Here is a 15,494-nt window from a genome sequence, read left to right on the forward strand (position 1 = left end):
ACAAATGATTGTGTTGTGTTCATAAATTAATTCTATAAGGTTCTTCCCAACTAATCCGCTTTGCTGTGTAACATACATGTTGCATTTTGAACATCTATCTTACTGTGGATATTTAAACTAAATTGAAGTTATCATAAAAACTGATAGGAGAAGCTAATTTTTACTGTTTTTTCTCGAATTGTATTTTCTTTTGCTGCTAGACTTTGATTTTCATACTGTTTTACATTTTCTTTTTTTTCTTTGTACAATGCAAACATTTTACTTAAATTTAATTCTATTGATAGAAAAAGAAAGTATATGTTATTGCAATAATGAGATTTATAAGGAAAACAGAAATTTGTTACTTTACAGTTATAAAAATTTCTTTAGCTGGTTTACTGTGACTTCTTATTTCTGAGACTTGTACATTTTTAAAATTGTTTGATATTTTCTTCACACACATCAATTCTCATTTTATTAATTTGTAAACGTGCTAAAAATAAATAAAGTTCCTCTTACATATTTCTGTTCCATTAATTTTCTAAATTCTTGTGTTTTCTCTTTTAGTATCTTCCTCTAGTGTACATTCATTTTTTCTTCATTTTGATCACATGACTTTAATGCACACTTTGAAGCATAGTCTAAAATTTCAAAATTGTGAGAATAACTTTTTGGAATGAATTTTTGTGCCCTTTTTATATTTACATGCAAACTATTTGTCAATCATGTTAGGTAGAATATGTTTACTTTTATCATTAATGCAATTCAAGTTTGTATTACAGTTAATTTTCCTCTTGATGTAATTGATGGGGATTTTTTTCTTATTCATTCAGAATTTTCATTAGCTGTTACAAAATGGTTATTACTTCTATTTCCTTTATCTGTTATCTCACTAATAATAGCAATCACTACTTCAGTGCTATTTAATTCTTTCCCTTTAAGTAACTCATCATTTTCATCATGAGAAGCAATTTCTAAAAAATAGTACTCTTTTTATCCACAAGAACCTTTTTTGAAATTAAGAACCTTCTTAGTCATTGGATAATTGAAATGTTTATTTGCAATGGTATTACAAGTTAAATCTTGATTAACATATTATTATTGCTACAACTACTTTTATCAATTAAACTGTGCTTGTTTTGTCAATCATTATAATGTGGATTTTGATTTGATTGCTCAACAGTCAGTGGACTATGAAGAGGTTAGTTTTCTTTTCTGCTTAAATCATCACATTCTTTTTCTTTATTATGTTTTACTTCACATTCCATTATCATTAGTAATATCATTATATTTTTTAGTAATAAGAGGTATACTTGATTGTGAAATTTAGTTACCAGATACCTCTCTATTAAAAGGCATTGTGGGAATGCCTTGTTCTAGAATTGTTTACATTCTCTTTTGCTTTCACTAAATGAACCATAATACTGTCTCTTATAGGAGGGTTCTTAAAATCTGAAACTGAAATCATTTACAATAAAGTTTATTTAATATTTTAAATTGAAAAACAAATTAATTAGTATAATAAGCTACATTGTAGATTAAATTGTTATTTTAGTGCTACTTAATTTAATTTCTAATTTAATTAGAAATTACACACTACTTAATTTTTTCTAATGAACTCATTTTGATGTGTTTTATTTTCTTTTATAAGGAAATAAACATATCTTTGATAAAGTAAACATTATTTTCATTTATGGCATAAAATTTTAATGCTGTATACTTCTTACACACAAACATAATGGTGAAAAAGAATTTAGGTTTAAAGGAAACTACGTAGCTATATTTCTTGTATAAAACCATTTACAACAACCTATTATTAAAAAAAAAAGATCTAGACAGACGGTGAAAGACTGTTTGATTTTGGAACAGTCCATATGAAAGACTGTTCCAGAACTCCATCGTATTGGAAACACATACTCTATTCATTCAAGAGAAAGGGTTGTATGCTCTATAAATTGTTTAAACAAACTAGATCCGCTAAAATTTCAAGATTGGATACAATTTAATATTACTGACATGATGTGATGGTATTAATGTTATGCCTAATGCAAAGGGCAAGCAAAATGCAGATTTATTGAATTGATTCAGCAACAAATTATTTGAATAAACTTTTAGTAGAAAAAAATTGGCAAAAAAATCATGAGAAGTTATAGCTAGTGGATGCCATAAAGAGTTTATAATAAGGCCATCGAGATGGAAAGCAAGGTGCTGTTGTAACCATCAACAACACAAGACATATATTTAATATCTCGAAGAAAAACATGAGCCAAAGATGGTGGTTGGGAAAATGAATAGCAAACATTGCGATGTCAAAAGAGATTTATGAAAAAGGTGTTAAAAAAAATAAACATAGATCAGTAGTAATGTGTGGTGTACAGAGAGAACATATCAAACACTCTGAACATCTTGCCAAAAAGAAGAGATTGTTCTTCATGTTAAGAAGATTCTAAATACGTTGTGGGTCAGTAACAAAATAAAAACTGCCCCCTGATTAAAACATAATCTACAAAAATTGCTGATTGGCAATTGAGTACATTTCTGATGGTTTTAAAATTGATATCTACTAAGAGAAAAACATTGCACCAACTTATGCCTTTTATTAGTACAAATAAGAGTAATAACAAACATTGATTACACTGCCCATCAGGAAAATGTTTTGGGCTCAAAAATAGCTTATTCTTATGTATTTCCATCTCCTGAATTAAAAAATCACCATAAAAATGACTGATGGGCTCTTGCTTTAGAGATACAATGACGTGTCATTTTTTACTTGTGGTACACAAGCTTTTACTTGAACTACATTTTTAGTTTAGAGATAATTTTGTTTTTGGAGTTGTCATACCTGTTAAATGACAAAACACATTGTTCTTCAGCTGTTTGGAGATTATAAAAATTATTACTGTTGCTGTGACTGTAAGTTTCATATTGTTTATGTTGTAATTAGTGTAGAGTTTCGAGTTTTCGAGTGCTTTTGAAGTGAAAAATTTGTTAAATCAAAATTCCATTAAAATGTGCAAATTCAGTGAATAATTTTTGTTAACATTTGTGGTGAAACAATATTTTCATCACAGAAATGCAATCTGACCTCCTGTGAAAACTACCTATTATCAGCATTATTTTTGTATGAAAGTAGGGGACCAGGATAAGTCATGGGCTCCACATATATATTGCAACTCTTGTTCAGTTATACTATGAGAGTGGCTGAAAAATAAAAAAAATTATTATGGCTTTTGCTGTGCCTATGGTTCGGCGAGAGCCTACAAATCATACAGATAACTGCTATTTCTGCTTGACTCCACCTATAAAGGCAGGATTATCAATGAAGAAAAGAGGAACACTTCAATACCGTAATCTTCCATCTCCTATTTGACCTATTTCACATTTATATAGTTTACCTAATTATTGAACTATTAATTTTGGGGAGTAGGACAGTTCCTACTCCCCAAAATTATGAGCCTGAAGTAGAAAATGAAGACACTGTGGAAGAAGGAGAACTCAAAAAGCCTTCCACATTCCATGACTCTGATTTTTATGAAAAAATTATAAACTGCACAGACTGAGTCAAGTGGAATTGAGTGATCTCATTCGAGACCTGGATTTGTTGAAGAAGGCAGAACATCTAGGTTCAAGACTACAACAATATAATCTTCTCCAACATGATGTCAGGCTCTCGCAGCACAGACATCATCATAGGGATCTGCTTTCTTTTTCTTGAGAAGAAAAACAATTTTGTTTGCTGCGACGCTAATGGCTTGAAATGTTTGAATTTGAATTGTGATCAAACTGATTGGAGGCTATTCTTAGACTACTCCAAGATTAATTTGAAACCTGTATTATTTCACAATGGCAACCGTCTTCCTTCTATTCCTGTTGGTCATGCAGTTCACATGAATGAGGCTCTGCCCAGACAGTTTGGCCAGAGGTAGGCGTGCTTGACATCGAGCTCCAGTTAGAGTAATTTAAGTATCAATGGCGGTCTTGCTTGGGAGCTTGATCTTCACTCTCCTGGGTACAATTTACTAACCTTAGCATGGCGATTTATTGAATTGGAATGCACACTTATTAAGGGGCAAATGTAAGTCTTGGTTGCAATCAACCTAGCTGTAAATCCAAGCAGTCCTCAAAGTTGGAGCTGAAGTTGGGAGACTAGAGGTTATATTCAGCTCCTGAACGAACCAGACCTGAGGTCCTGTGGGACATTTATTTTAGCTGGTTAACACTCCAATCACTAAATTTATCATTATGCTGTCGTGGCATAATTACTGTAATAATTGTATTATAAAGTGGGTACATATAGTTTAGATGGTGATAGTTATGTTAATAGTGTTAGGCACACGGGGTCTTTGATCTTCCGTGGGTAGGCTGTTAGTTTAGTAGTTCCTGAGGGCTACATGAGAGATTTAGGTGTCTGATGTCTTCTTAGAAGGCAAAACTTGACTAGGGCGTAATTTACTGATGTGATTGTCTTTCATGGCATTTGCATCAGTGGCCTCTCAAGAGGCTGATTGATGTCTGTCGAATGTGATCAGTTTGAGGGCAAGAAGATGACTTTCAATTAAGCCACTCATGGCTAGGAATGGAGGGGGTCATGTGGTGACCAGACACGTCACAAGGTGGGTGTTCTTCTTCTTCGTGGGAGGAGGGATAATTGAGAGTTCACATGAAGGAGACGTATGCAAACATGGCAATCCTTCTAGACTCAATCAAATATGTTGAACACAAGTGGAAAATCTGTGGCGATCTAAAAGTCATCTCTTTACTCTTAGGAATTCAACTGGGGTACACTAAATACTGCTGCTTTTTATATATGTAGGACAGTAGGGATAGGAAATCGCATTATATTTAAGCAGACTGGCCTGCAAGAAATCTTAACTCTAGCAAGAAAAACGTCGTTTCTGAGCCTCCCGTGGATCCAAAAGATGTTCTTCTTCCACCCCTTCATCTAAAGCTGGGTTTGATGAAAAATTTTGTCAAAAGTATGAACCAAGAAGGACAGGCCTTTAAGAACTTAAGAGACAAATTTCTTACATTAAGTGGTGTAAAAGTTAAGGAAGGTATTTTTATTGAGCCACAAATTCAACAACTTGTAACGGATCCTGCGTTTAACTGAATTTTGGAGGGGAAAGAAAAGGAAACTTGGGAAGCCTTCAAGGAAGTCATTCATAGATTTTAAGGCAACAAAAGATATGAAAACTACAGTCAGTTGGTGACAGTACTTCTGCAAAAATACTAACAACACCGATGCAACATGTCCCTTAAAATCCATTTTCCCATCTCACATCTGGATTTCTTCCCTCCCTAGTTGTGGTGTTGTCAGTGATGAACATGGAGAAAGATTCCATCAGCATATGTCTGTAATAGAACAAAGATATCAGGGCCGTTGGAATGAAGCAATGCTTGCGGATTACTGCTGATGTGTGTGCAGGGATGCTCGGGAACTTGCTTACAAGAGGAAAGCAAAAAAAAGACAACGATCTCATGAAGGCACCACATGATTCTCTTCAGATCCAACCAACTGCCTAGTACTCTTCCATCAATTAAGAACTTTTAGAATGTAACTGTCATTAAAAAAAATGTCAAATTGATTTTCTGTTGTTGGTGTACGTAATTAAAATGTATAGTTTTCTCTTAATCCGTTAAAATACTTGCACCTACTGCACATCACAGAAACTAGAGCTAATAAAAATTTTTCTTTGATATATTCATTTTTTTCAACCCAAAATTAGTAAGATTAGACTCATGAAGTGAAGGAAACATTCAAAAAAAAGTTTTTTGTTGGGCAGTGTTATCAGAGATGTCAGTGTAGAAAAAAATTCCTTGGATCTTGTACTGATAATACAGTAATACTAGTAATTTATCTTAATTAAAAAAAGAAGGAACATCTTTCATTACTAATCTTTCATAAAAAAAAACTATTCTTTTTCTAAAGGCAATGAAAACGTAATCACACTTTTTACTAGATACTAGCATAATATTCTGTAAAATAGTTTTTTTTTCTCGTATGCAAAAAACAATTTAATAGTTATTGCTAATGTTATAAATAGTTTAAAAAATAAAAAAATATAATACTTTATTCAATTTGTTGACTTTCGTTGGAAAAACATGAACGCAGCAGCATCCATTTGTTCTCTGTTATATCAATCTGAAATTATGTTTTACGTCATTATTATTTATTAATTTCATGTCTTTTAAGGCTTACTGTACAAATAATTTTTTACTCTAATCAAATTATCTCAACTTTCTCTGAGAGTCTGTATTCATTTTTTAACAATACTACACTTCTCTTTTACATGACATAATTTTCTGGTGAACAATTCTGTAAATAACTCTGGTATCAGTGTTTTCTGTCAAATATGATCAATTCATGACTTAATTTTAAAAAGAATTTAACATTTTCAGAATTTTACATATTGATGTCGTATTCACATCTTCAATACTTTTAGCATTGAAATAGTCAAAAGTAATATTTTCCCATCACTAGTTTTTACATAAAATAAAGAATTGCATTTTATATGTGACTTAACAATTAGCTGTTGATTTGTTTTACAATGTATTATGATTTAAAAGGTTAAATCAACTATGAAAGCTTTTTTGGCTTTATAAAGTGATATTTTAACTAATTAATAATATGGTGGTTATCTTTAATTATTAAAATAAAACTCTTCAAAATAAAATTTAATTAATACATTTGGTCAGTTTATAACTAATTCAGAAATCCTGAAGCATAATTCAAGTATAAACTGTTAAAATACCTTCAAAAAGTATGACTGCATTTTATTAAAGAAAATGTAATGTGTACCCCATACAGACACACCTGCCTGATTGATTTGAAACTAGAATGAGTTCTGGTTTGTAGTATATTAATATGTTATGTCAACTCACTTATCCAAATAACTTCAAGCTAGTCTGTTATATGAATTTAGAATAATCCAACTACTGCTAAAAGAAGAGGCATCTTTTTCTTCTAGGTGATTCTGGAGTGTTCAGATCTAGGTGCATCCATTACACATGCAGTTGAAATTCATGTTACTACTAGTCATACTTTGACTGAAATGATGAATTAAAGACATTTTAATTAAGTGTTATTTTTTACGTATTAATTACAATCTTTTGTTTTTACTGTTTATAGTTTAAACACATTATAAAAAAGCAAACTAAAATTATATATCAGATAATGTTAAACTGTCGTGACTTAAATAAGATATGTCTTGCCGGTCTCCATGGCGTGAGTGGTAGCGTCTCAGCCTTTCATCCAGAGGTCCCAGGTTCAGATCCTGGTCAGACATGGCATTTTCAATTGCTACAAATCATTCATCTCATCCTCTGCAGCAATACCTAACTGTGGTCCTGGAGGTTAAAAAAAAAAAAAATGATGTCTTATTTGAGACATCTTTGTTAATTTTTCATGAAAGTAATTTGACAGGATCCTGTTTACTGTCATGGTCGAAATAATTCTGTTATTGCGTAGTAAAACTTTTAAAATAAAAATACTAAAATATTGAAAATGAGTATTATTTTACACGAGTGCTGCTATCTGTTTCAGTTTGTTGAAGGAGATGCTCTTATAAAAACTGCAACAGATGGCAGCACTCATGTAGATTAATATGCAATTTTCATTAATTTAGTATTTTTATTTTCTTAAATTTTTATTGTTTAATAACAGAATTATTTCAATTGTGACTGAGGATGTGCGGGATCCTGCGAAAGTACTTTCATGAAAAGTTAAGGTACGATATGTCTCATCTCAATATTCTGTACTATGTGGTAATGAAATTTAAATATATTTTAACAGTATAGAGGAATAATATGAATTTTAAAAAGATTAATTTCATATATATATATATATATATATATATATATATATATATATATATATATATAATATATATATACTCAGATTTATTTAATTTATTAGTCTTTAAAGTGAATTTTGAATTATCATTAATTTAAATAAGAAACTTGAGTCCTGCATGCTCTATTTCTATTAAATTTGCTGTAAATTAACAGAAATAGACTAAATTATCTGTAATGACTTGATTTTTTTTTTTAATTCTTTTTTTGTTAATACTGTACTTCTAGTTTTGTTAGTACTACGCATGGATTACTAAGTACTGAGTACTAAAAAGCTGATATTACTCCTGTGACTTTCTGTCTTTCATAAATATATTAGAAGAGTTCAAAATGTTCATTTTGAAAATTATATGTGCTACATTAAATAAATTAATTTAGCGATGATACAATTTCCTATAATTACATTTTTAATTGAAAAACATTCCTTAATAGTATGTAAAAAAAGGTTTGTTAATATTAATTTTAAATGCATTTTTTCTTATTCATAGAGTGCTTTTAGAAAGATTAATTGTAAACAGACCACATCCTTGGGGATTACTAATAACCTTCATCGAATTAATTAAAAATCAGACATATAAATTCTGGAACCATGAATTTGTCCATTGTGCTCCAGAGATTGAAAAGTAAGTATTCTTTTTTTTTATTTATTTTTTTTTTTTTTATTGATCTTTATGTTGTAATTGGATTTCCTTTTGAGTTTTTTAATCATGTCTAAAATTAAGAATAATCTGAAAAAAAAACAAAATAAACTATAAAAATTTGGTATTTATAAGTGGTTAACAAACATTAGTTGTTAACCGTAACAATTGTAGTAGTTCATGCCACTTAAGCTGGTATGTTGTTACAATGTATTTGTTACATTATTTATGCATGAGGTGATTCCATATATATTGAAAAGAGGTAGTTTAATTAACAATACTTTTGATTATTAATGATTACTAAAAAAAAATAAGTTATCAGATTTTTTACCCCAGAGTTTATTTAGTTCCAAATTTACTTTCAGTAATAATACTTTTATTTTACTTTTAATATTGAGTTTCTTCCCCCTACAAAAATTATATGAAATTAATAAAAAAGTCTTGTAATCTTTATTTAAATTTTTCCTTAGGAGTAAAATACAACTTCTGTTCCTGAAATTTTAACTTGTTTTTAGACAATATGCAAACTGGAAAATGATATCTCTTTTAGCAAAAATAGTACATTTATTTTTTTATAGATATTTTATTTGAATAAAAAAAAAAAGTCCTGTAAGCTAGATGCACTTTTTCTGAAGTTGAAATTACTATTATTATCAACTTATATGCAGGCCAAACTGTAACACACCAAACATTTACTTGTGCTTAAACATGCAAAAATATACACATGTATGTGTTTGTAAAAAGTATTTGTAAAGAATATTGTAACTTAAAGTTAGAAAGATTAGAAACAATTTTTATTTTTGACAGTATTGATCATACAATGATTAACAACATAATTTTTTCTTAATATCCATTTATTTCAGATAAGCCATGTGTTGATAGATTAGCAAACACTGGTGTTTCCATATAGCATCTATACTACTTATTACCAGAGATACTTTTTCGTTTTCTGTAGAATTTTATATTCAGATTGGTATTGTTATACTGTAAGTAATTATTCTATTTATTTTTACAGATTATTTGAATCAGTTGCACGGTCATGTATGGTATCCAAACAAGTATCTGGTGGAAATAACTCAGAGAATGAAATACCGGAACTGTAATATTTAAACAGTTTTATGTGATAACGTCGTCAGTTGATACATCTTGTGTGTATATTAATTGAACTTTTTAATTGATTGAATGGTGGACTATTATTAATTCATCCAATTAACTTGGCCTTCATTTTACTGTTGCTTAATTTTATTTAACAGTAAAAAAAGAAAGAGAAACTATCTAAAGTTACAAATGTAATAGAAATAAATATCCTCTAGCTGCATATTTGTAAATGATGTGTAAAAAACCAATAACTTTGTCTTGAGAAGAAACTGTGGTGTTGTTATTTTTGAGATTTCATATATATATGCATATATATATGTATAAAGGTATTTTAGAATAAAAATATTTAAAAAAAAAATAAAGAAATAAAAGAAAAAAATAGTTCTCATTCCGATATTAATTTAATTAGATTATTTGACATGTATTGACTTTTTGAATGTAATACTATATAATGTACTGTTAATATAAATAACAAAGAAAAAATGTTTATAAAAGTATTAAAATCGACTGAAATATTTTTATCTTCTATGTACATAGAGTTTCTTAATAGATAAAAAAAAAGCTGCGTAGAGATGTCATTTTTGTTCATTGGTATAACTTTTTGTTGATTGATTTTTGATTTTTTTTTTTTTAAATGGTAAATGATAAAATAACAAAACTTCATAGTACAACATAACTTGACAATGTTTTTATATTGTTAAAAATGGTATTGTATTTAATAACTTATTATTAACTGAATGGTTCATTATAAGATAATAATAATACGTGGTTATAGTGAATAAACTAATAATATAGATGACAATTAATGCTTTTTGTGGTTAAAAACTAAAAAAAAGTATATATAAAAAAATATGGTGTATGGTTATATTTTTTAAAATAAACATTACCTAATTAAGTGATTTATCATTCATATATTATCAATGAACATTATGTTATATTATTTTTATTAATTAATTAATTTATTTATACCTTTATTATTATATAATTATCAAATAATGATGCGTTACTTATACACAAAATTATAGTAATTATTTTGTCTTTTTTTTTTTTAAGTGGTGATTTATCATTAAATGAAAAATAAACAACGTAAAACTGAAATAGATACTGTAATTTAATTTAATAGTACAATTTTTATCAGTTATTGTGAAAAATTAAATTTTGCAGTTAATATTACCTTATTTTTGTTTTATTAATAAAATGCATTTATTGTAGTTTTTTATTTATATATTTGGCCTTAATAAACTGTAATAAAAAAATTATTTTTCTTTTTTTTTTGTAAGTTTAATATTCTTACTTTTATTGTTCTTTTTTTTAGTATTACCATTGTTATTAAAATTATTTCAAAAGCCAATAAAACAGGAATTTACTTTTTTTTTAAATAATGTGAATTTTTTAAGTTTATTAATTCTGAGTATTATTGTTAATATTGCATTTTTTACCATCTACATAGATAATTGTATTTCACTTTAAAATCTACATGCATTTTATGTAACAAGTTAGAATCGTAATCAAACTATTTAAAAAATTGAATTTGGGCTATTCATATCTAGTTATGTTATGGACTAGAACTTTGTTTTTACATCCTCTTGGTAAGTTTATCAAATGAATAAGATATTGCCTGAAACTTCACCTTTGGCTTATAACTGTAATAACTTGTTATTTTGTGCACTAGGAGTTCCTCACTACTGAGTATATTCCAGATCCATAGTTATGAATGGTTAGGCAATTTCTTTTTTTAAGTTTATCAGTTATCCTAGTATAAATCTTATATAAGTTGATTTGATGGTGCGGTTTTTGTATTTGCCTTATTGTTTCTTAATAGGTAGAAATGGATACTTACAAAAACTCCACTCTCATATCAGTACTAATGGGTGATTGCACAGCTGTATTTTCACATTAACATAATGTAGGCAGAGTGTACTTAATGACCGTACTGTTTTAAAGTACAGAACTAAAGATTATTTCACTTAATAAATATAAGTATATTATAAACAGTTCTTATTATTAAATCGGTTTATATATTGCTGTGCTCATACTCCTTAACCTTGAGATTTTGTCCCCCTAGTTATAATCAATATTTTCTTGTCAGAATAACTTTAGTGATGGAGAAGAAAAGGTTTATTTTTCAGTTTGAAAGAAGTACCTAGAGGATATAAAAATAACAATCTTCATAAATATTAATGCTATTATATGAAACCTGGGTTTCATCCAGCTAAGAGCACTAATTGTTTCTTAATACTTGAAAATTTTGAAATAGATTATTTGCTTGTACATGATTATTCATAATTTTTTTTTTATGTTTTTTTAAAATTATCATTATTACATTCAATTTAAATTAGTAAAAACTAATTATTATTTTTGTTGTAAGTTACTTTAAATTTTTTAATAAAGTCATAATTGAACTTTTTAAATCGTCCATATAAGTAAATTTTTATGCTTAAAATGGAAAATTACTGTGTACATGCTGTTTATAAAAAATTTGGCATAGTTTGTTTTTACTGGGTTGTAAAACATTAATATTTATAAATGCATGTAACAATTTAATCCTTTTACTGCCATGTGTCTGAGTTTGCAGCTTGCTGGTTGATCAGCACAAGATCAGTCGTGCCGTTAGATGTTTTCCCAATCAATCTTTTTAGTATTATTATTTTTTTCGCTTATTTTACATTACTCTTTATCATACATTACTCTTTTTTATAGTTCATATACTTTTTAATCCCAAGTGTTGAACCTGCATTGGCAGAATTGTAATTTTTTATTATTTTTTTTTTTTATTTCAGTCCTTTCTTTGTCTTTTTTTTTTTGTAAAAACATCATACAATAATTATTTTTTATGAGCCATTTACTAATCGAGAGGGAAACTAAATTAAACCAGTATCTAATATTCAGACTTGCTTTACAGGATATAGAATATCATTTATTATTATTTTTTATAGACTTAATACAAAATAAAGTAGGTAGAAATTGTGATAGTAAACTACACACGTAAATCATCCATACTGTTTACTATTGTTACTTAACCAGACACAAGATCTAAACCATATGTTGTCAACTGGTGGAAGGGTTAAATAGTTTTACTGAGGGGAAAAAATAGTAATTTACAATTATTAAATTTCTTCTTCAAATTTCCTTTTTAATTTTAACTATTTATAATTGTAATTTTAATTATTTTTAATAGTTATAAAATAAAAAATTTGATTTTAATATATATTTTACAAAAAGATTTTTTTTTGGCTTTTGAAGAAAAAAAAATTATAATTTAGTTCTTTAGAATAAATAAATATATTTAATTAATTATATTTTATATTATAAATTTTTAAATCTGAAATGTGTGTTATTTTAATTTTATCTGAATTGATATATTTCTAATTATTTATATTAAAAATAAAAATAACAATAAAAGAGTTTTAAGAACTAATGAAATTAGAAGTTAATGGTATTAGAATGTATTCCCCTCTTTTAACTAGTAATAATTGTTAATATATCAGATTTTGGTGCAGTTAAAAGGTACTTTTTTTTTGTTAAATTTATTGACATTAAGAATGAAAATTATTAAGTAATAATATTTTTTTATATTGTTTAATAACAGTTAATAGAATAAGTTATATCTTTTAATTTTATAGTCAATAATTATGGGGAAAATTCAAATGAAAAATTGTATACTGATAATGACTTTGTTAGACATAACTTGTTTTTTCGTATTGATAATTTTAATAATATTATTAGGTAATTATGTATGAAATTAATTGTAGTTACTCAATTCATGATTTATTTTTCTTATAAGCATTTTATTAAATGTTATGTTAAAATCATTAAATTGACTGTTTCTTTTTTAATTGGCAGATTACTATTATACTTAACATCAGTTATTTCTATGATATAATGATTATGTCAACTTAATTTTACAATTGAGTCTACTTTATTATAAATATATGTGATTTAATTGTTATTATATTAATACTTTACAATTATTGATTAAAAAAGAAATTTCTTTTTGGGTTTTTGTATACAATTTATTTGAATTGTTTTATTATTATTTATAGTGAATATGAATAGGGATTAATTAAACAAAATATTAAAAAAAATGTTGTTTAATAATTAATGTTAATGGTGATTTATTTAATTAAAAAAATGGTTAATTAATCCCTGATGTTATAAATATGTATTGTATTATTAATATTATATATAGTGATAATATAATATATATATAATAATTGAATAAGATTTTTGTTTCTATGTAAATTGTATTTCTGTAATAAACAGTGTAAACTATGCAATTTTTCGAATTTTTTCTTTCGATTTTTGCAGTAAAATCATTGGTTCTTTTCCATTATGAGGGGCCACGTACAAACATTCATAAAATATATTTATATCAATACTTATGTTCAACAACGCAGTTTTCACCAAAAGGTGTCTCTTCATTTCTCACTCACTCACACATATTTATTCGCAGTTTTCTTTATAAAGTATATTGCGGTGGGCATCCATTAACAAATCATTGATTTTTATGTGGTTAAAAACGGTAACCAAAATAATTCACAGTATTGCAGAATTCATTTCTGCAGTGAATTATGCACATGATATTATGTATTTATATAATGTAGTATTTATATATTATGTAGTATTATTGTAAGTTTAACGATGTAAATAATAAAAAAATATAAAAGAAAAATTATAAAAATATAAAAAAGGTTAATAAAACAAAAACAAAGTAAAAATATGAAATAAAGAATAACAAAAAACGTAGATTAGTAACTTTTGGTTACTGGTTGCACTGATGAACTTTTAATATCCATAATTTTAAGTATTTTAATTAATATTAATTCTACTGGTGTGCTTAACATTTTCATTGATAGAAAATTATAACTATTAGCAAAGAAGATCCAAATTATAAATTAATGAAACTTACAAGTTTTCAAAAGATGGAGAAGTGTCTACCATTTCATAAATGAATTAAAAAAAAAGCTGACACAGTTGAACTTTTAAGTCACGCAGCTACAGCTGTGTTTTGGGAAAGTCAGGCACGTAGCTTGGATTTTTTTTGGGGGGGGAGGGCTAAGGAGACTGATGATGGTGATGATAAAATAATAATGAAAATAATTTTATATTGAAACAGTTTTGTTTACTTTATTGCATTTGAAAAATATAAAATATATGCTTAGATTTAATATATCCATTTACTACGCAAATAAGAATCATAATGCTAGTATATAATTTTTCCCATAATTCACATTTCCCACTCACACATTAACAGTCCAATAAAAGTTATGAATTATTAGAAAGCTATTTGTTGATTTCTCTTTTTCAACATAGCTGACAATTTTTCTTTCTCTCTGACAATTTCAGCGAGGGCTATAGCCTCCTACTCACTACATGCGTGGAGAAAGTCGTGGAGAAACTGTGGGTTGTTTCTGATGCACAGCTTACACACACAATTTATAATATTTACCATTTTATATAATATATAATATTTTTTCATTTATTTAATTCAATGATTCTAACTAAAGCACTCAAGCATACCTTATTTAATTCACGCAGGTGTGGTGACAGTCGACAGTAACTAATGTAATTTCACAACTTACATAGAACAAATTTCGCTTGTACGGTCAGCAGACTGGTATAGCTGCGAGACTTAACACACCAGGCACCAAGTTAACCGGGTGATCCAGTTCAAGACCCAGCCCAACCAAGTTACTTTTTTACACTTTAAATACTATTCATTTATTTAATTCTACTACTCACCTTTGAAGTCATAACATTATTAGTTTAGAGTATTTTCTGGGATGAGGTGCGATTTTGCAAAAAACTTTTTTTGCAAATATTGTTATTTTTTAATTGTTAGTAAATGTGCCTAAGAAAAATATGACCCTAATTATGCGAAATCTCAAGATACTGATGGTCTTGCTCTACAGCCTCACCCCCTTGACC

General features: G+C 27.5%; 1 protein-coding gene across 1 annotated transcript in view; it reads left to right on the forward strand.

Moving 5' to 3' along the window:
- The window catches only part of Not1 (CCR4-NOT transcription complex subunit 1), a 143,798-nt gene extending 129,955 nt beyond the window's left edge, over positions 1-13,843 (forward strand). Inside the window, exons 40-41 of the mRNA XM_075374038.1 lie at positions 8,319-8,453; positions 9,484-13,843. Of these exons, the coding sequence (XP_075230153.1) occupies positions 8,319-8,453; positions 9,484-9,571 (223 nt within the window). The 3' untranslated portion in view covers positions 9,572-13,843. The remainder of the gene's footprint in view (positions 1-8,318; positions 8,454-9,483) is intronic.
- Positions 13,844-15,494: the final 1,651 nt, after the last annotated feature.

The sequence above is a fragment of the Lycorma delicatula genome, chromosome 8, assembly GCF_047948215.1.
Source record: "Lycorma delicatula isolate Av1 chromosome 8, ASM4794821v1, whole genome shotgun sequence".
Lineage (NCBI taxonomy): Eukaryota > Metazoa > Arthropoda > Insecta > Hemiptera > Fulgoridae > Lycorma > Lycorma delicatula.